The sequence below is a fragment of the Quercus robur genome, chromosome 6 (assembly GCF_932294415.1).
Source record: "Quercus robur chromosome 6, dhQueRobu3.1, whole genome shotgun sequence".
NCBI classification, from domain to species: Eukaryota; Viridiplantae; Streptophyta; class Magnoliopsida; order Fagales; family Fagaceae; genus Quercus; species Quercus robur.
The window spans coordinates 20,083,269-20,106,029 of NC_065539.1; the positions used below are offsets into that span (position 1 = coordinate 20,083,269).

Here is a 22,761-nt window from a genome sequence, read left to right on the forward strand (position 1 = left end):
GATACTTCCTCCATGTCCTACCTCTTTTATTTTTTCTTTGACCTTATTCCTTCAATATTGTTGCTCTGGTTCTTCAGGGAACATCTTTTTGAGGATCCCTATGATGGAATGCCCCTGCTTATTTACTCTTATCAGAGTGTCTCTTCCTTTAAATGGTACTTGGGATCCCAGGGTGGCTAGTGCATCAGTGAACCTGTTCTTGCTCCTTTAAGCGTACTCTATGCTAAAGGTCTGGAACTCCTGCTCTAGCCTTTGTGCCCAAGTTCTGTAAGCTGCCAAACTCTACTCTCTTAATGCAAAGTCACCCTTCACCTGAGAGACCGCAAGGTTGGAGTCTCTTAACACCCTCATATGTTTTACTCCCATGCTAATTGCTATGGTCAGCCTAGTCAAGTATGCCTCGTACTCAACAGCATTATTTGAACAGGAAAACCCAAGCTTGAAAAATAAGGGCATGGTGTCCCCATCTTTGCAACTTAGTACAATTCCCAATCCATTTGAGATTGTCGTTGCTGACCCATCAAATCTCATTGTCTAGTTCTTTCCCTGGAGCTCTGCCATTGCCACTTCCCTAGGGATCTTCTCACTTAGTGAACATTCCTCTTTCCCTGAGAACTAGGCTAGCAAATCTGCTATGGCTTGATTTTTGACAGCTTTAGGGGTCCTGAGGCCGATGTCATATTAAGAAAGCAAGACCAATCACTATGCTATCCTTCCTGTCAGAAGAGGCTGGTGAAGGAATACTTTTATGGGATATGATTTAGTCACCAAGAGGATCTGGTGGGCTAAGAAGTATTGTTTTAGCCTTTGGGACGCGTAAATAACCACCAGACATGCTCTTTCTATCTTGGGGTACTTAGTCTTGGTATCCTTAAGTGTCCTGCTTACATAATAAATGGGTTGCTTATTCCCATCATTGTCTTCCTGTGCTAGCAAGGCTACTATAGCCTGGGAGTTTGATGTTAAATATAGTAACAGGAGTCGCCCACATATTGGTGCTTGTAAGGTGGGAAGATGATTCATGATCTGCTGGATCCTCTAAAAGGCTTCCTGCTGCTCAATTTCCCAAGTGAACTCAGTCCCCTTTTTCAATAATTTGGATTAACCACTTGTGATCGAAGCCAATCCTGGCACAAACCTCCTAATGTAGGAGACCCTTCCCAGGAAACTTTTGAGCTCTCTTACCATTATAGGCCTTTTCATTGTTGCAATGGCTGTAGCTTTGGCTGGATCCACACTTATGCCTCTGCGATGTACTAGGAACCCAAGAAACTTTCTAGTAGATACTCCGAAGGCACACTTCATGGGGTTCATGCGTAGTTTGTACTTCCTGCACCTTTCAAAAACTTGCTCAAGTATCTGGAAGTGTCCAGCCTTGGTCTTTGTTTTTACCACAATATCATCCACATAATCTTCCATTTCCTTGTGCATCATATCATGGAAGATAGCTATCATGGTTCGCTGGTATGTGGCCCTTGCATTTTTGAGGCCAAAGGGCATCACAGTGTAATAAAAGTTTCCGATTGAAGTCCTGAATGTTGTCTTCTCTACATCTTTGGCAGTCATGCAGATTTGGTTGTACCCACTATACCCATCCATAAATGAAAATATAGAGCTTCTTGCAGCTAAATCTACGAAGAGGTCAACATTAGGCAGGGGAAACTCATCTTTTGGACATGCCTTGTTTAGATTGCGAAAGTTCACACAACATCGGATTTGGCCATTCTTTTTCTTCACGGGTACTACGTTGGAAAGCCACTTGGGGTGCTGAATGGGCTTGATAAAACCAGCTGCTAGCAACTTCTTGACTTCTTGAGTTATTTGAACTTCCACATCAGTGTGAAAGACCTTGGCTGGCTGAACTACTAGCTTAACTCCTGGGTCTACGTTGAGAGAATGGACCACCAGTCCTGGATCTAAACCAGCCATCTCATCATAAGTCTATGCGAACACATCCACATATTTCTTGAGTAAGGCCACTAATTTTCCTTCTCTTGTGCTGTCAACTGACTACTAATGAAAACAGGCTTCTGGAATCCCAACTCAGCCCCCAAGTTTATCTCTCCCAATTCTTCTTCGGGCTAAATTTGCGCTTCCTTAATTGGGTCCTCTAGGATTTCTTCTTGAGCCATCATACAAGCCGGTGGTCCGGGACCCTCCTACATGATGCATTCAGGCCCCGCGCACCTTCATAAACGATAAATTAACCTTCCTCCAGGTTCTCGTACTACTACGCATTCCCGAGATCTTAAGGAGCTAGGCTCCTTCTTTTGCCTTTTCTCTCCAGAAGGTATCTCAGGTCACGGGTACCCCTTCCTTTTTCTTCTTCCAGGATAGGTGCTCCTAGGGTCCTCGGCGTGGGGCTCTCATCATCTGGTTCCAACTCATTGTAAAACATTATTTCCACAAAGTTCACTTCTCTTTGGCTGAAAGGGTTATGGTTGGCAGGGATCCTTACAGGCCTCCCATTCAATCTCCCTTTAACACATTGATGGTACGTGGAAGGAATAAGGCAGTAGTTATGGAGCCATGGGCGTCCCAACAGCACATGGTAAGAAACTTTTAAGTTGATCACATGAAATCTAGTCAAGGCTACTATTGGGCCTACCCTTAAAGCCAACTGCACATATCCCTCAATTGATTCTACTGATCCTCCAAATCTTGTTATCTTCATGGGAGCCCCTAGAATCTTTTTGCCAGTCAGGCCTACGGCTTCCAGGGTACTCAGGGTTATGAGGTTAAGTGATGCCCTTGTATCTATTAATGCTCTTTTGACTCGGACACCGTTTATGGTGGCCATCAGATAAAGGGGTCTGCAATGGTCTGGATGCTCAACCTCCATGTCCTCATCAGTGAAGGTTATTGCATTGGTTGTCTCCAAGTAGGCTCGACTAGCATGGAATTCTGTTGTGAAACATTCCATTCCCGAATCTGCTGCTATACTCATGAGGGACTCCGTGACCACCTTTCTTGCTTCTGGCTCAAATCCCAACTAGTTGAATAGTGATCTAAACTTAGGATTCTTCTAAAGGGTCCTGACTGTGCTTGGATGGAAGGATCCTTCAAATTCTTCTGCTTCCGCCGGGTTCCCATGGATCACTACAGCCACCACTCCCTTTCCCCTGTGGTTGGGTAGAGGGTTCCTTTGCACTTCGGGTTCCTTTTGAGTGAGCTCCAGGGTTCCCTCTATAAGCTTCTTGTGAAAAAGCCTATGGAAGGTCCAACAGTCCTTGGTAGAGTGCTTGACATAGTTATGAATCTTGCAAAACAAGGGATTCTTCCTTTCTTCCTCAGTTGGTGGCCTAGACACAGTAAATGGCCTGACAATTCCATCTCCAATCCATTTGTCCAAGACATGATTCAATTCCTCTGCAGTACATGGCATCACGGGTGGCTTCTAGGCTATTTTTCCTTCGGGCCTCTTCCTTTTTTCTCCAACTGACCTTGTCAGGGCCTAGGGTACTGACACCTTCTTTGTTCTCATGGTCTACGCTGTTCTTCTAGTTCTTTGTAGCAAGTCAAAAAACTAGATTATGCATAAATTTTCAAGGTTAAGTTTGTAATCAAAGAGCAAGTTGGATATGCAGGTCTCCACGAGCTCTTTTTCTTCATGGTCTCCATAATAGTTTAGAGAAACGTCTTTAAACCTTTTAATGAACTGGACAGGATCCTCTCCAGGCCTTTGTCTCACCATCTAAAGGCTTTGGAAGGTGACCTTGTCCTCACCTAGGTAACATTTTGCACAAAACTTCTCCATCATTTCATCCAAGGTCTTAATGGGCCCAAGTCTCAGGGTGGTGTACCCTGGATATGCTCTGTTCACTAGGGACTTAGCAAACTCCCTTAGACACAGCTCCCTGTCTCCTGCGTAAGGGCCCATAGTGTGAATAAACCTACTCATATGTTTCACAGCACCTCCATTTCTTCCATCAAAAGGATGGAACTTCGGGGTTTCATATCCTTTGGATATGGCTAGCCAAGGAGTTCTGGCGGGAATGGGGGATCTTGAGAAAATGGCTTAGGGATCCCTAAGAGTTTTTCCCTTTCCTGCTCCAAAAGGGCATTGACATCTACTAGCGTTAAATACTAAGGGTTGGCTCCCTCTCTTACTGCTGACCCTCCATCTGGTTAGGTTCTGTCCTGATTGACCACAGGAGGGACGTTATCACTGATTTCTTGGGTCATGTCCTCTTTGAGGAGGCGAATCTCTTGCTGCAAATCTTTCAGCATTTCTACCATTCGAGCCACAGGGTCTAGCTCCTGTCCTGCACGCCTCTGTCCTGATACGACCTCCTATTCTAATAGAGGTACCTCATTCCTCTGTCTGGAGGCCATTTCATTTTCTCCTACGGGCTTAGAGGTCGCAGGTGGCACATTGGTACCTTTACTGTTCCTTAGTCTTGGAGCCATGCTCTATGAAGGGGCTACTTCCTCCCTCTCCTTTACCTAATCCCTAGTGGAGTTGCCAAAATGTGAGGGTCCTTTTTCAGACAATGTCCAGGCCTAAGTAGAAGCAAGAACCCTGGGCCTTTTAGTCGTTGTTTCAAGGGACTGGGCTTGGTTTACCACAGCTAAATGGGCTAATTACAAACCAAGTGGTGCATAGAGCAAGAATCCTACAATACATACATACTAGCAAACAAAAAACGTATATGTATAGAACAACAAGAAACAGTAAAAGAGTAATGTAATAAAGAAAGACACAAAATAAACACTAAGGATCCTTAAAATGATGTGAGATATTTCATTGCTTTTCTTAATTGTGAATTACAATGTGCTTACTAAGATGTGTTACAAATTCCAAATAAACTCAAAAATTACAGACTTAGATGGCTCTCTAAGCCTCTAAGACTTGCAAAGTTTGAATCCCTTCGAATCCAAGTAAGTTCTATAGTGGTTGTTTTAGGATACCGGACGATATTTCTCTTTCTTTTACTACTTTCTTTGAACTTTTTGACAGAGTTTTCTCAATGATTCTATTCTGATTCACTGTTGCTGAATGCCCCTTCACTGTTGGATGCTTCCCCTTTTTATAGTGCCATCCTAGGGTTCCAGGGTACCACTGATTCCTCTCCTTTGCTCCCCTGGGTACTAGAGCTAATGTTGTGCCAGCAACTTTGGTAGCTAGTCCCTTCCTTATTTCTCATAATTTTATTCTTTTGGTGCTTTTTCCCCAAAAGCCTCTTGCTGACTTTCCGTTCTGGGGTGTCCCTAGAAAGTTGACCTCTAATCTCTCTTCTTTCAAAGCTTCTACACCTCACCATTTCAGATTTAGCTTTCTTTCCTTTTTGTCATTTTTCCCGAGTGAGCCGATTCCATCTCTGCCAGGTTAAAAGTTGTTGAAGTCTAAAAAGTCACAGTACCCAAGCCCAAAGAAATAGAGGCTTAGAGCCCGAAAATCATCAGAAGAAAAAAGGGCAAGCCCAGAAGCTTATGAGAAAAGAAGAAAGAAAAAAAAGAAAAGAAGCCCATGTCAGAGGATTGAAGATGAAAGCTGAACCGGGATCCTCAGAGACTGCCAAAAAGGCTCGGGATCCCTCAGGCGTGTAAAAACAATCAAGAAAAGATTAAGACAATTCAAAAGAAAAAGACAAAAAAGAACACAAGAAACAGAAGAGAGGGCACGTCCTTCTCAAGTGTCAAACGACCCAGCAAGAAAAAGAGAAAAATCAGCGACTTCTCATAGCGCAAGTGGGTAGCACCTCAAGGAACCAGAATAAAGAAGTATAAAAAAGGGAGTAGCAGCGAAAGACTTTCAAATCGGCAAAGTGGGATTCCACCCGTTTGAGAAAAAAGATAAAGAAGAAGGACGGCCAAAAGTTGGATCGTGAAGAGCATGACCTCAGCATATTCCGAAATAGGTAGTCAGCCATGGACTTTCAAAGAAACAAAACTAAAAGGAAGGAAAGAATGAAGAACAGGGAAACTGAACCTACTGGACGATAGACATAACACATACTTTAGTACCCAGAAGGCAAAACAAGGGAATCAGTAGTTCCCCTGGACTCCAGAATAACACTATAAAAAGGGGGAAAGGATTGCGAAGAGGGGCAAGAAATTTTTGACGGGAGGATTATTGATAAAATTCTGTCAAGAAGAAAAACTCAAAGAAAACTAGTAAAATTACTTCCCGGTATCCTCGAGAAAGCCACTATAGCATATACTCGGATTCAAAAAGAATCAAACTTTACAAGTCTTAAAGATTAGAATAACCATTTAAGACTGTAATTTTTGAACTTACTTGAACCTTGTATCACGTCTTAGTGAGCATACTGTAATCATAATAAAGAAAATTCAATGAAATATTCTCTACTGATTTGAGGATCCCTAACCATTACTTTGAGCTTTTACTATTTTGTTCTCTGCATTACTTTGCTGTTTTGATTTGTTGTTCAATACAAATATCCTTGTTTGTTAGTTTATATGTATTGTAGGAAGCATGCCCTGTGTACCACTTGATTCTTAAACAGCCCTTTAGCTGCGGTGAATCAAAGCCCGGTCCACCAAACTACAACCACTAGGCCTAGGATCCTTGGGCCTGAGTGCTAGAGAAAAAGCACTCTCACAAAAGTTTTCCCAACTACTTCCCTTAATGGTTCTTCTTTCTAGGTTCCCTGAGGTACCAACCCTTTGTTCATGAATTGTTAGTCCCCAAGCTTTCTGATTCCTTTCTGCATCATTGGATGGCTGATAAGGACGTATATGTTCTTCGTTTCTTGTGTTTCTGGGCACTCCTTTTAAGCTGTCTTAATCTCATCTTAGCTTTGTTGCATGTCCTGAGGACCTCGAGCTTCTGGCAGTCCCTAGGTATCCCGGCCCAATTCTTATCACTGGACTCCCTTTTGATTTTCTTATTTTGGCAGGTTGGGCTTCTTCCTTTCTTCCCTTCGTTTCATGGGCCCTAAGGCCTATCCCTTCGTGGGTCTTAGGCTTAAATCTTTTTAATGGATTTGGGTCTACCATCCTTTTTTCCTTGTTGTGAGCTCAAGCCTTTTATTATTTTTTTGGCATGGAGTTTAACTTACTGTGTCACTCTGGGCCTTGGTACAGCATTATAACTTTTTAGACCTCAACACACTTCAACCCAAATTCAAAATAACATAATTCAACAAAAATATAACATTGATCTAAAAGTAAGTTCTTTACGTCTCAAAAGAAGTTCATACACAACCCAAATTTAAAATAACATAATTCAACAAAAATATAACATCCACATAAGTCACCAAATGCTAAATATCAGTATTGAAATAGTTGAAGCATGACTATGAGTATCATCCATAGATTCTTTAGGGTTTGTAAAGTTTCAACTTTCAATTATATTACTTATAAGTTTTTGTAATTACTCATTTTTCTTTTTAAGTTTAAAATATATGATGGATATAAAAGGTATTTAACAAATTTAAAATATAATGAATATTTATTTTTTATATGAGTTAAACGGGTTTTGTTAAATGGGTCATTTCGAGTTGTCATGAATAAATTGGTGTGTCAAACATGTCAATTGCGGATCACATGGGTTGACCCACTTATGAAAAGTTTATTATCATGTCGCTTTCGGGTAGACATGTTTATAACTCAATCCTATTAAGTTCCAATCCTAACCCGTGTCATATTCAAGGGTCGTGTCAATCATTGACACCCCTAATATTTACATTTGTAAAATATCAAAATTTTACTAAAAAATTGACACTCTACACTCTAAAGAGAAAGGAGCGTAATCATGACTAGAGCCTGGGGACATAGCCCGGAGCATATTTGCTCTCCACCCATTAGTAATTGATACAAAATTTTATTAACCATGTTATCATGTTAAAGGGTGATATTGCTTCCTCGTCCTAAATGTTGAAGAAGCCCCAAGTTTCCTTCAATAATAGATTCGGTTAGATGAAAATAACTAAATACTAAACAATTAATGAAAGTATTTTTTTGTCAATTACTAGACAAATAATTAAAACAAGAGAAATTCAAGAACCACTCTAAGCACACATAGAGAATTGCATCACAGGTTTGGCTTGAGTCTAGTGTCCTATGCATTGGACAAAAAAATTGCTGTCATGTGTCTAAAAATTGCCACGTGACAACATCCCATTGTGCCAATTTACAAGGACACATAACATCATCCTATTGGGTTTGGGGTTTGCATACCAAACCTAAGCCTCTCCCTCTCCGTTTGGGAATTTATAAGGGAATGGAATGAAATGATCATAAGAGAATGGAAATGAATGGAATGGAATGGAATGTATTTAAGTAAGGGAAAAGAATGAAATGAAGTGGGATTAAGTAACCTTGATTGGATGTTTTAAAATAAATGAATGAAAATAAATAGAATGTAAGTAATCTTGTTTGGGAGTAACATGGAGGGAATGGAATAGAATCATTTTATGACAATATTACTATTAAACTCCTATTTTAAAATAAAGAATTGAATATATAGGGGTATTTTGGGAGTTTTAATTAAAAAAAATCATTAAATCTAATTTCATTCCCTCTCATTCCTCCAAATTTCGGGGGAAATTATAGTCCTCTGGTAAACCACATCACTTGTCTACCATTCCACTAAAAAACTTCCACTTGTTTAAAATTGCTGAGTCAGTAATTAATTTCAGTTTAAAAAAAATTTATAACTAACAATTTTAAACAAGTGGAAGTTTTTTAGTGGATTGGTGGACCACATCACTTGTCCAATATGCGGATCTTATAATTTCTCCAATTTCGGGGGAATGAAAATTTGAAGTTTTAAGGGAATAGAGAGGAATGAATGTTCCCTCCTACTCATTTCATTCCCTCCCACTTAAACTCTCAAACAAAGAAATGAGTTTTTCATTTCCTCCATTAAAACTCTCAAACAAGAAAATAGAAGAATATTCTAAAATGAAGTACTATTACTGAAATTGAAATTGACCTTAGGCAGCTCACTGCAACGACAATATTGTGGAAGAGAATGCCCAACGTCTTCATTAATGCCTCCCTTCAGGAGAACATCTGTTCTTAACTTGCGGGTTCAAGTACAACACTCACTCATTGTTTGCATGGGTCCTCAAACAGTGATTCGGAGGGTACAATCACTGCAGCTTATAGCATCCTATAGTTGAAGGACAATTCTACAGACACGCCTAATTGTGAGATACTACCGACACTTTGTTGATAGAATCAATTATAGTGATCATAAAGAAAATGATGGGTCCATGTACAATAAACTGGACAAAAAGTATCCATCACTCAGATAATCAGCATATCGTGAATTTGGATATGAAATAAGGTGTTTTCCTAAAACTCTTGTTAATTGAATGGTAGCTCCCTCTAGGAACATGGCCTACACTTTAGTAACATTTGCAATAAGTACAGAATTGTTTAAGTTTTCTCAAAATATTTCACAATTGTCAAGATGACAAGTTGTAAATGACAAATAATAAAGTGATGTCAGTAATTGATTCAAATAAGAACCAATAAAAACCTATCAATTCAACTGCTGTGAAAAATGTCATGTAAATTATTATGCATGTAACATTGACATTTGGGCTGAACTAATCCCAGACAGTTAAAAAAAAAAAAAAAGGGGGGGGTGGGGGATAGTAATTTCAAGGACTATTGAAAGAGTAGTGTATTCTAACTGCTCCCGCAGGATTTGTACTAGAACTACTGCTGTTTTAACGAATTCTTTTTCTTTAAAAAACAATGAAGAACAGTTGGAAATTTATATGAGCTTTTCCCAAGCTTCATCATGATGTCCCAAGCATGTAAAGAAACCTCATAATGTAAATTGTACAATGGTACTTCAACAGGAGTACTGGGCTTACAAAACTTTCAAAATAGTTGCAAACCTTCATTGGAGTTACTTAAAGTTTTTTTGCATTACAATGTAAGTTATGAATGCTGTCCAACTACTGTTCTGCACAACTAAGCTACACACCAACAGCAAAGCACAATTCCCATGCCTTGGTGCCCACAACCTCAACCAACTAGGAAAAGAGGCAAGGAAAGAAGTTCCACGAAAAATGAAGTATACTTGAAACTTAGCTTACTCTTCTAGCATGAAGGAAATATTATGCAAGAGATCCCGCTTCCAGATATTTATGATCATTGATCCTGAGAAAAAATACTTCTGTTTCTTAGAAATGCATGTCAATTTACTTGCTTATAAAAGGAAATGTCATCAAATTTCAATACTCATCTAGTTTATGTTGATTTGGATATCTCAACAAAATGGAATGGTTTTGTTTACTTTTAACAGTATTATAAGGTTGCAGTCTTGAATTTTTAGGATCCTCTGATAGGAGATCCTCAATCTCATTTTTCTCCTAAGCCAAGGAGATAGTAAAATCACAATAGAAACTGTCGGAATGTAGAATTATGAATTAAGAACCAAACAGATTTGGTACCAATGTAATAACCTCTCGTGACATGTGCGTTTCTTTATACAAGTTAGCAGCTCCTGTGATACTTCAGAATAGAACTATAGAAGAACTCATCTAACTAAAGCTCATAAATACTGTACTACTAATCCGTGCAGGAGTGAAAATAAATTTTAATTTTATTTAATTTTCAAAGTCAATTGGATTTTATTTTAGACATTATTAGCTAATTATGTTAGTATTTTATCTAATTCTTTAGAATCAAGATTATTTTCATATTTCAATTATTGGACTATGAACCAAGTAGGATTTGGGTTATTCCATGTAGTCTATCTAAGTGTGGTATCATACAGTTGTACTTGTACTCTAATGGAGACAATTTGCTTGATCAATAAAATTTCCTAAATAAAAATTTTTAATTGCTTGGTGCCAATTATATAGGCAATCCCAGATGCTAATTTCTAGATTTTGTTCTTTCTTTCTTGCTTGAAACGGATTCTAAGCAAGTCCAAGTTTATTTTTATTGTTTTGTGTTCTTATTTCTTGTTGATTCTCAATCCCTTAAAAATTTCTGTTGCATCAGTTTTGGGACCAGGACAATCATTATTCAGCATCAGCTTTGGTATGAGAGAGAAACCCAATCCTTGTTCCAAGCACAGTAGCCACATCCAGATTTCAACAACAAAACATTCAGATGTCAAACCTGCCAAAGGAAACTCAAGCCGCCACCTCAACCCACCAACCTAACCTAACCTAACCTAAAGCTATATTTACCATTCCAACAAACCAAGCACACCAAACCATCAAAATCCCAAACTACCCACACTGTCAATAAGAATGCCCCACCCCCACTAGATTGTAATTTGGCTAGCCAAGGCCGTTGATATACCTGCCCAGGCCAAAACCCAATTGTTCACAAAAACCCATACAACCCAATTCACCAAATAGCAAAATCACCAACCTCTGACGACTTCAATTGACAATCTCAAGCCTCCTCACACCGACAAACCTGCTTTCCTAGGCCCTTTTGTCTATCCACCAATTGTGGCAACTACTAGCACCAATCACAAGCCCCACCCTAACTGACGATTCTTGACTTCCCAAGTCTTGGTGAAGCCACCATTGTCTTTGGTCCACACCTACCATGCCACCGCTAGGATTCTGCCAAGATTTGACCTGGCGCACGAAAAAAAAGTGCAACTACCCAATGGTCACAATCCATTAAGCTTTGTTCTCTTTCTTGCTTGGCTATGATTCCAAGCAAGCCTATGTGCTAATTCCTAGGGTTTTTTTTTCCCCCCTACTTTATTTATTATCAATCCCTTTCAAAATTTGTGCTGCATCACTAAGTACTCATAAATTAGAAATATCATAATCAGTTTCACCATCTAATTGTCGATCGCCACAGCTATCAAAATTTTTTTCCTCTAAATAAAAACTATATTCTTAACAATGCCTTTCACTCAGCTGTAACATCACAATGATTCCCCCCATCAACACCCCCCCCCCCCCCCCCTTTTTCTTCTTTCTTCTTTTTTCCTCTATTCTCTTTAGATAAGACTATAACTCTATCAGTTACACAATCACGCGGAGTTTAACATTTCTGAAACAGAATAGGAGTCCTATCTAAAATCCTCATCAGACAGCCATGCTATAAAACAGCTAAATTTTAGAGCAACTGAACATAAGTTACCAATTTAGAATATAACAAACTGAATATACTTTTTCAGATCCAAACTGTTTTGTTCTTTCCAACTCTTCTTCTTGCGAAGACTCTTAATTTTTCAGCATAGAGTACTTATAGGCACATTTTGTCTTGTTGGTCCATTTTGAGAGGGGAAAATTTCTTCAGTCAAATGCTAAAAAAGTTCCCTTACCAAGTTGAGATCCGTTTTAAACCAAAATGAAAAATAAGTAGCACATGTATGGATGTGTTATCAGCCTAACCTGATTGTTTGATCCATGTTCATGCATCCGCTGAGGATTTATATTCAAATCAATCATTTTAGTATCCTTCTTGTTCTTGGCATGTCCATCAGCATTAGCATCAGAAGCTGGAACAGGAGAGACACTATGATTTTGCTGGTTCTCTACCACTGTAAGTTTAGGAGGCTGATTTTGTACCCTTCTGGTCTCACCTTGATCTACAGGTTGCGAAGCTGGCTCCTCAATATGACCAGGTTTATCCCCTGGAAACTACAGAACAAACAAAATGTTTCTAAGAGGAATTTTACATAACAGAAGGATGACTGAGATTCCAATCTCTGTATAGAAATTACAAACCTCAACTCTCTGCCTCAATAGAAGATATCTTCCATGCGTTCTTTTACCACCAACATGAACAATCATGTCACATTGCAAACACAGGGAACTCCCATCTACCTCACAGTAAAAGAAAGCTACATATATGTCCCCAAAAGGAGAATCATAAGCTTGAAATTCTTTTACCAAACACAAAGGGCATATTTCTGAAAAATATCAATAGTAAAGTAAAAAGTAAAAAAGAGACCTGCATACCAGGTGCATTTTCACATATGTCACAGCGGGGAACATCACTGGGATTTGCAAGACCAACCCGAACGTGCCGGCTAGCAAGCTTATTACACATGTGAACCTGCCACTCCCATTAACAGTTATAAAGCATTGCAGCAAGATGTGGACCAGGGCAATCAAGAATAACAAAGAATATTTAGATTTCAAAATTTTCAACAATGGATGAAATGTTTTTATAATGAGACTTGTATAGAACCAGAATCATATAGAATAATAAGCCATTTCAAACATCGTTTTATTCTCAACTGATATTCATAATGTGTTGAATATAAAAGAAGAAAGGACAAAGAAGAGGACAAGAAATTACACGTTCTACAGCATTTTGTCCGAGCTCACTAATGTCATATACACCGAACAACCATACTGAAACTTTTTTTTTTGATAGGTAAGTTAGGCACGCACCCAATGGGTCTTAATCGCACAACCTCACCCTCCAACCAATTATTATAGGAGAAGGAAGTGCCAGTTGAAACTTCAAAGTCATATTCATCTTCCAAGATTTGTAGGAAAACCAGTTTTACAAGTTTATGTGAGAAACTATTCCAAGAATATTGCTGCTTAAAAACTCAACCGTTTCAGCTAAAAATTTATGGTTGTTTTACAAGGGAAGAGACTAGAGATACAGTACATATAAATATATAGATAGATTATGGAATCTTTCCTACAAAGTAATTATGAGGGAAACCCAATACGAATCAAGAAGAATTACATATACTAAAACCAGTTGCAATTCTAAATCAGTAATATATACCGTACACGTTTTAATTTATAGGTGTATACCCAGGAAAAAAAAGGGGTATAGCTAAAATAATCAAAGTGTTAGGAAAACAAACCTTTTCGTCGCAGGAACGACAGAGAGCGGCCTCGTCGGCAGCACAAAATACGACAGCTGCCGCACCCTCACAAGCGTCACAAAGCGTTCGCATAATTTTAATCCCCTTCAACTCTCATTTCTTCGAGTGACCAGCACTAGTATATAATACTTACACCAACTCCATGACGACCAAACTTCAAAAAAAGCAAAACAACAACCAGACCAAACAAATCCCACAACAAAATCTCTAATAATGGGTATTATTATTATAATAAGTGTGTGTTTGTATGTGATTGTTTCGATTTTGTCCAACACAATGATGGGAGAGAAAGAAGAACTAGGATAAAAGGGAAGGGTGGTTGAGACTATGGGTGTGGTGTGGGGGGGGACCTGAATGAAGAAGAGAGATTCGAGAAGAAGAAGAAGAAGAAGAAGAAGTGTATTTCTGTGTCATGGATTTTTTTAATAGTAAATAAGAAAGACATGATAAAAGGGAGATGAGGGGTATTGTCAACTTTGTTCCGACGAAATCACTCCATGGCCACAAGCTTCAAAGCTCGGTGGGGCTGATAGTGAGTTGAGGATTATTCTCACCCACCAGGTTATGAGTTATGACTTGAAGTGGGGCCCACCTCAATTTTTGAGTTTTGCTTATGTTGCTTTGCTTTTGTCTTTGTTTTTGTTTTGTGTCTATTCTGTATTTATGATTATCACTGTTTTGTACTGTAGTGTCTCCTCCTCGTCATCCTCTTTTTAGCTCATTGAAGCGCAGCCGTCCACGGGGCATCTGGTCTGCTTCAAATATGTACCGAAATTTAGTCTGTTCTGCCGTCACACTGAGAAACAAAATATCTCTCAGGTCCACGTTTCTGGTATTGACTGGATTTTTTTTTTTTTTTTTTTTTTAAATATGAAAATTGTATTTATTCTCTAAAATTTGAGGTAATTTTGCTTTTATTTTTTCAAGTTTTAAAATTTGAATTGGTTCTCCTAACTTTAACTGCTGTTGGGATCTAAGCATTTTCTACATTTGTTGAGGTGAGGTGTCCGGTAGATGCCATTTCAACTGTAAGGGACAAATCAAAATTACCCCAAATTTTGAAGGTATAAGTTGCAAACTAATGATTAAAATGGCGTAATTTTGAATGAAAAAAATAACGTTGTTTTGAGTTTAGTTAGCACTTAACGCACCCTACAGGTCACAATGCATTGACAAAATGACTTTTAGAAGCGTTATGGCTGAACTCTCATGGCCTATTTTATAGGTTTTTGGCTACATATTGGTAAAAATCAAGTTTATAAGTGATATACTAATATGTATTCCGTAACAAGTTAATGAGGGAATAGAGGAAAGTGAGCAAATTTTTGGCTTTCTTTTTGCCAAATTACATGGCAATTTGGTATTCTAAGGGACTATTTGATAATGTTGTTCTGATAATGTTGTTTAAGTGTTGTGAAAATACGTGTTGTATTCTTTAAATAATGAAAATTGTTGTTTAAACAACGCAACCATACAGGCCCTAAATGCCAAAATTTGAGCTATAAATTAAAAGTCAAATTTTCTTACTATTTTTCTCTCCTAATTCAGTCACGTGAATGCCAAATTTGGTCAAGCTTTTCTCTCTCCAACCTTGCTAACAAGGCATGATAAGATGAGATTTTGCATAGGGTAGGGCAAGTTAGGTAAGAGAGAGAATCAAGTAACAAATTTGACATTTAGAGTGCCAAATTCAATGTCAAATTCCTAATCTGGCATTTAGTATGTAATTTATTAGGTCCATCGGGAGGATTGCTGAAGTGGTGTCCAATATGCAAATGTTACATCACCTAATGGTTTTTCATTTTTAATTCTTGTGTTAACTCACACATTTGCATAAGTGACATTATTTCATTGATTGGAAGAACCACTTCAACAATCCTCCCATCAAACCTAATAATTTCTCATAATTCAGCAAAAAGAAAGCCGAATCTGCTCCATCTCTTCAATACCCTCAATAACTTGCCACATATCACCCATAAACTCAATTTTTACTAATATTTAGCCAAAAGACTCAATTTTTAACCAAGAGAAGAAAAGGATTTAAATAATAAAATAATTTCCATTAATAACATGTGTCCAATAAACTTTAAATGGATAAAAACCAAATTACATTTTATGGAAACAAAATGAATTTTGTATTTTTTTTTTTATATATAAAACATTTATATAGATTAATATGAGGTACAATGAGAATAATTGAATTTAGCAAGAATTTTCAAAATCGAATTGATCCTTGTGCGCAAAGACAGAAGTTAGCCTGATCACAAAGTAATGTATTAGTATCGAATGAAAGAGTCAATTCTCAAGCCTCAATAGTCCAAAATGTTTATGCTAATATTTTCCCAAGGGATTATTCACTTTTCTAAATTTAGTCAATTAAAATGGGGAAATTGTGAACAATGTCTTTTCGAGGGTTATATGGTTTTTAGAGAGGGAGAGGAGTCAAGAATCAAGATGGTTTTTGTGGTTCTTATTACATGTGGTGTTGATATTTTTCACTTCTCGTGCCAGATAATTATCCCAAGAAATTGGATAAGTATAAAACTTATTTGTATAAAAGTAGTCAACAATTTCGAAAGAAACTGAATCTTTTATATATCTCTCATTGGCCTCTTGATGATAAGCCGAGCCAAGTTTAACTACAAAGCCTTACTAATCCTGTTAATTTATATCATCGATTTAGTTTCTGTCCAACATGGCAAGGCTCCATCTTCTCAACTTCGTGGTGCCTATAGAACCTTTACTCCCTTTTAACCCCTAAAAAGAGCGACATGCTTGCAAAAGATATCTTGGATAGGGTTTGGTGATATGGGGTATAATTTGTTGGTTAATCATTGTTACACGTTTACTTTTGTACATATTTCATGTACACTCTTTTGATTGTGTTCTCATTCATGTCACAATTTTAATTAATAAACACGATTTCAGCTGATGTGTGTATATCATGGTATATTAGGTGTGTAACTATCAAGACTTTAATTTGTATTCCCTGAAAGCATGACATAAATGCAATCAAGTATCAACCTTAAAACCGTGAACCCAGGTCCTTGATTTAACCAGTGATTGGTAACGAATCCATCATAAGCCAGGCTGCCGGCATTATTAATTATAGAGTAAACTGTATAAGATCAATAACAAGAAGAGCAGCAACAACAGCAATTTAACACCACAAAGCCACAAACCACTTTTATAGAGATGACTGGCCCACAACATTGGGACACATCAATAGGCAATTTCTTGCATGTACAATTGCACCCATGAGAAGCTTCCATCAGCGGAAGCTTTCAAAGAAAATAAAATATTGACATAATCAAAAGCCACATATTGGCTTCAATGTATATATTACAAAAAAAACAAACTCACTCAATCTTACAATCTTTATTGGAGGTACCAGCTTAACCAATACAAACTCTCTTGCAACCAAGACACAAGGCCATAATAGGCTTTAATTGTTATACATTTGGGACACAACAAATTTGATTTTTTGAAAAACAAAAGAAGATGAAATTGTTCATGCTTTGGTGAAGTTAAAATGAAAAGTTCATCATGTCCATGCTCAAGCTTTCCATCATGACATTCTCCATGAAACCACATTTAGCTGGTGCCTTCTTGAAACTTTCACCTCTAGGCTTGAATGCACAGGAAGAGATAGGAATTACAGGGATATTCTCACAGTTGCAAAGCTCGACCATATAGCCATCTGGGTCATGGAAGAACACCTGATCCACCTTTGCCCCATCATCTTCTACCACAGCTGTTACATACCTCATCCCCATATCTTGGAGCCTCCTTATAACTAGTCCAACATCAGTACACTGTCCAAAAACATGTTGTTAAAATATAAGCCATACGATCAGTGACACAGCTATTACTCCAATGCATATAGCCTAATGTTTATACTTTGCTTTTTTCTTTTTTCCAAATTTAAGTTTTTTATTTTCTTACCTGGAAGGAGATGTGGTTGTCTTTGGGATTAATTGGTCGCAATTCATTGACGGTGTCATACTCATCAAGTGCAGGGTTCTCAATTAAGTGTATCCCAATGCCATAATTGTACAACCTACATAAATTCATACAAATTTGATTAACAAGATTCATCTTTTCCAAAAAAAAATTCCAAAGAAAAATGTTCAGACAAGTGTGTCAATATTCTTCATCAAAATTTTTTTTTTTTTAATAATTAAAGTTTGATCAAGGATTTTAAGTAGGTACTCCTACATTTTTATTTATGGAAAATGTATACGGATAAAGAAAACACATGCATATATATAGAGGGCGTATAGAAAGCTAACCAAGCTCCATTGAAATTGAAAGAAGAGGGGCGTTTGATGAGAACAAAGCCCAAGACGTCTTCATAGAACCGCACTGAATCCCAAACTGATCTGCACAACAAAGATACATGATTCAATGAGAGCAGAGGCAGTGCCTCGTAGCTGCTTACTTCCACGATCTCCATTTCTCAGTTCTTAAACTATTTTTTTTTGGCACACAATTGCACTCAACTAGCTTGCCTCTTAATTCTTTTTTCTAGTTCTTCCTTGTATGCATGAACTACATTATAGGGATGCTCCTTTTATAAAGAAAGATGTTGGAAATATAATGTTGCCTTTACTCAAACTGTGCCGAACTATTATTGTGCAATGTTGAAGAGTGAGTTATAAGTGAGGAACTTTCCTGGCAGATTCTCTCGTGTCAAATCAGACAAACTGAAAGCAGTCATAATCATGTGGTTTTCTTTTCGTCCACATTTTTATTTCTCCATAACTTCCAATTATCCAATACCACCAAACTAGGATAGTAAATAAGAAATGCTACCTGCGTTCCTGGTAATGCTATAGAAGTTTCCTTTTCAATTTCAAATAGGCTCGAGCCTGCATAGTAACCAGCCAAGGCTAGCAATCTGTACACTTATATATATCTAAGAAATAAAATCTTAATCATGAAATGGATTGTTGTTACTAATATAATATCCATCCTCTCATTTTGGACTTTGGGTAATAAACAGTAATTAATGACCCCTCATGAATGATAATAGGCCGAGGCTATAATCTAAAAAGTACTGCTTAGTTCTCATTGTTATTTTTGTGATAAACGCTGAGTTTGCTTGCTATAAACGTAGAATTAAGAAACAACTTGGCTAGAGAGTTGTCAAGCCTAAAGCAAACATGAAATTAAAAGCAGTTAATATGCCGGTTCCTTATAAACTATTCTCCAAATCCATTAAAGATATTTTGTGATATCAAAGTTTTAGATCACAAAATATCTTCGATGGATTTGGAGAAATGCAACTGCTATTGACACCTCAATTCAGTTAGTTCCATTTTGTGCTAGACATCAGCATTTCCATTTTTGTAGAATGACAATATCAATGGTTTTGTTTTTCCAAAATGGAGGATAGATATGGGAAAAGGTTATAAACAAGACCAGCCTAATTTATTAGGATTTGTGCATTTATGCTTTGAGCCATAGCTTCCTTGATCTCCATGATGGAATTCAAACTAAACTGGCTTAATTACAGCCATTAGGCATGGTCCCTAAGCTTGTCACTCAGTATATTTGGATAACTGAGCTTAGTAAAATCAATATAGCTAATCACTACTGGAACTCACTTTTAAGTACGTACGTTGCTTAATTTAGTTCCTGAAGCGATGATCAGGGTGGCCCAACCACGTTGAGTATGCCCTCAAGCCTCTGAAGCTTGTGCAAGCAGAAAGTACAAGGGTCCGAAAGTTGAGAAGTTTCTATGATGTTTCCTCTCACAACTTGGGCATTATCATTTTTCATTTGTAATTCAACAGCCATATATGGACACAAAGGCAGAGATATCAAACTCTACACGTATACTTTATATCAACATCAATTGGCTGATGTGTTTGCTGCTTGCATATATGCATGGATCCCCAGTTACCCAAGATCAGCACAGCAGTACTCCTTGCTAGCAGCTTATTTGTTTTGGTCTCAACTCTCCACCATGTGATCTAGTGTCTTTTAGCTTCCTTTGGCCGGTGATTTAAAATTTTGAATGCTTTTCATATTTTCGAACCTTGTAGAGACTACAAGCTTCTATTGAGGAATATCTAATACAATTTAATGGATGAGTGTGACATAAAGCTTCACGGCCTTATAATTACCTAGCTTAGCTACTTTTGCCATTCAAATGAATAATGCTTTTGTTTGTGCATCTATATATATATATATATATATACATATTAATATTAATAGATAAAGTTTAAATTTCAATTAGAATCTAATTTTGCATTATATGTCTAAATTTATATGGAGACTACACCATCATTATTTATTTAAGTTTGTATCATGTGTCTACTTAAGTTCATTAATCTTTGTGCCAAGTGAGTTAATGAGTGCAAAATATTAAGAATATAATATTAATGAACTATGAAATTAAAAAAAATTAAAAAAAGAAAAAAAAACCAATCACACTTACTCAATAAAAATCACCACACAACAAAGACCACCACACGTTTTATCTTATTGAAAATTAAAAGAAAAAAAAAAGATCATAAGTAGTATTAAATTTATATAAGAATTTTAATATGTGACTAATTATATTTATTTAAAAAAAATAATTTGACTAATTTTTTTTTTATGATAAAAATTGTGTTTAATTTTAAATGTATCCATATGTATGAATGTGTTACATACTCTTTTTTAAAAAAATAATTTGACTAATAATTTATATTTTTACAATAAAAAATTTTGTTTAATTTTAAATACGTTTATGCATTTACATATGTTACATGCTAGTTTATTATAATGCATAAACCAATTATGTTTAAATTCTGGTACCTCATTATTTTGGATTTTCTACTTATCTGGTGAGCCTTACAACGTTCATAATTCATTGAGTTTGAATGTGACTGTACCCGCACACAACTTGTACTCAAACTACATATTACTTGGACCAATGACCATGAATACTTGGACTATTACAAAGCCCAAAATGCCCGGACCCAATGGCCATGAAAATATGGACTATTAGAAAACCCAAAGTGCCCTGAAAAAGGTTTTTTGTTTTTTTTTTCAAGGTCAACAATTTTTATTTCACAAATCTAAAGATGAATATGAATTTGTTACTGTACATCATTTAAAAATTATTTATCATTTCTTACTTAATGAAATGATATTTTAAATTATTAGGAATTATGTATAACTTTTCATTTATGAATCTAATTTTTAGAATTCATGAACTCTTTCCATTTCAAAGCAAATGGAGAAATAAATACCCCATGTATTACTTAGGATGCATAAGATATTGGTGTAACAAGCTTCCCACCCAACAAATTAATTAGGCATGCAATAAAGACCACAAACTTATAAAGTTGTCACCTTACAAGCATGGAAGACTTTCTTACAAAATAGTACCTATCCTTAAATAAACTCCAAAATTATTCTCAATAATTCAAATGCCAAAACAATCTCCGAAGTATCAATGAAGATAAAAATCCATAGTCTTAGGTGCACAAAAACTGGGGGGAAACAAAAAACAAAACAACCTAAATCCTAGAAGCTTGGGGGGTGTATGGTTGTGTTGTTTAAACAACACAACATCTTTTCACCCACACGTATTTTCACAACACTTAAACAACGTTACTAAAACAATATTACCAAACGGACCCTTGATCTTCCAAAAAGGGCTAATGCCTAATGTTCCCTCAAAGCACACAACCTAGGTAAAGTCCCAAAGGTAGTAATTCTTCTTGATATGACAAATAACTAAATAAATAAAGGGGGTAAACTTGACAACTCAATGAGCAACTAAATTCTTAATCAATTGAATCAAGCACAAGCCAAAATCTTATGCTCTTTAAAATTTCATTTCAACCAAATCAATAGGTTCAAAGATGCAATTAACAACATTTTTAAAATAAATACAAAAACAAATGCATACACCTTTTTTTAGGTAGTAACATATGCATTAAGAAACCAAAGAAATGTATCATGAAATCGATGTGAATGTGGGGTATTTTTTTTCACTCCACCGCTGGAGGTGGGTACGTTAGATGTGCTCAGATCGTGGCCCAATGATGTATACATGCGGCCCAATACATGTGAAAAGTGAGGTCCACTTGTAAGCTAATATTGTTGCCCAGTACATGACCCATTGACCAGCCTTAATAATGGACCCATCTCCCTCACTCTTCAAGAGGCTACTTTGGGGTCTTAGATTGTTTTCTATAGTCAAGTTGGCTTGGGCACAAGGATTACTTCCTTAGCTAATGGGAAAATGACTAGAAACTTCAAGAGTACAGTGAAGTGATGTGATGCTCCTTTTTCTAAAAAATGTTTCTCTTCAAATTAATTTGAGAAGAAACTATTCAAACTTCTTATAGACCTTTTATTGAATGTGAATTTTAGAAATGTAACAGTTAGATTGCATGTTCTTATTTTATTCTTTCTGCTTGCAAAATTTTAAAAAGTTCAAAGATCAATAGATATATCATCGATCAATTGTTTAAATTTCAAGTTTTTGTGTTCTAAAATTATGCATAACAAATAAGTTTATTGGTTGAATAGTAAATAACATCCGATTAAATTTGACACGCATGTTAAAAACATAAAGAACATGTAATTCAATAGTTATATTTTCAAAATTTACTTCCAATAAAATGAAACCTTGTTCCCCTCCTCTCACATCATCAGGGGTTCCTAAGAATTAGGAGAGAGAGAGAGAGAGAGAGGAAAAAAAGGAAAAGAAGAAAAGTAGAGTGAAAGAAAGAGAGAGAGAGAGAGAGATTTTGTATTCTTTGTTTATAGGTATCAAACACCCTGTCCTAATGCCTAAAAACATTCAAAACCCAAAATTCACAACAAATCAAGCAGAGTTAGGGAAAAATAGATATACACATGGTGGTTTCCACTACGTGGCATTTGGATCACCATGATATACACTAAATGTGATAATTACGATATACTATCCTTTGATCATACGCTCACGTGCATGCTTAGAGGCTTTTTTTTTTTTTTTCTTTTTCTTTTTTTGT

At 36.8% G+C, this 22,761-nt stretch overlaps 2 protein-coding genes across 2 annotated transcripts; both read right to left on the bottom strand.

The window, feature by feature from the left end:
• Positions 1 to 9,802: 9,802 nt before the first annotated feature.
• On the bottom strand, positions 9,803 to 14,270 carry LOC126733168 (B-box zinc finger protein 19-like). The gene is made up of 5 exons (XM_050436362.1): positions 13,739 to 14,270; positions 12,870 to 12,966; positions 12,636 to 12,751; positions 12,300 to 12,548; positions 9,803 to 10,086 (listed from the first exon to the last, which is right to left on the bottom strand). The coding sequence occupies exons 1-5, from the start codon at positions 13,829 to 13,831 to the stop codon at positions 10,078 to 10,080; spliced, it is 564 nt and encodes a 187-aa protein (XP_050292319.1). The 5' UTR covers positions 13,832 to 14,270; the 3' UTR covers positions 9,803 to 10,077.
• A 2,648-nt stretch (positions 14,271 to 16,918) lies between these two features.
• Positions 16,919 to 18,341, bottom strand: LOC126733169 (glyoxylase I 4-like). Its single transcript, XM_050436364.1, has 3 exons — positions 18,052 to 18,341; positions 17,705 to 17,819; positions 16,919 to 17,574 (listed from the first exon to the last, which is right to left on the bottom strand). Exons 1-3 carry the CDS (start codon positions 18,213 to 18,215, stop codon positions 17,287 to 17,289), a joined length of 567 nt encoding a protein of 188 aa, XP_050292321.1. The 5' UTR covers positions 18,216 to 18,341; the 3' UTR covers positions 16,919 to 17,286.
• Between the last annotated feature and the right edge of the window lie 4,420 nt (positions 18,342 to 22,761).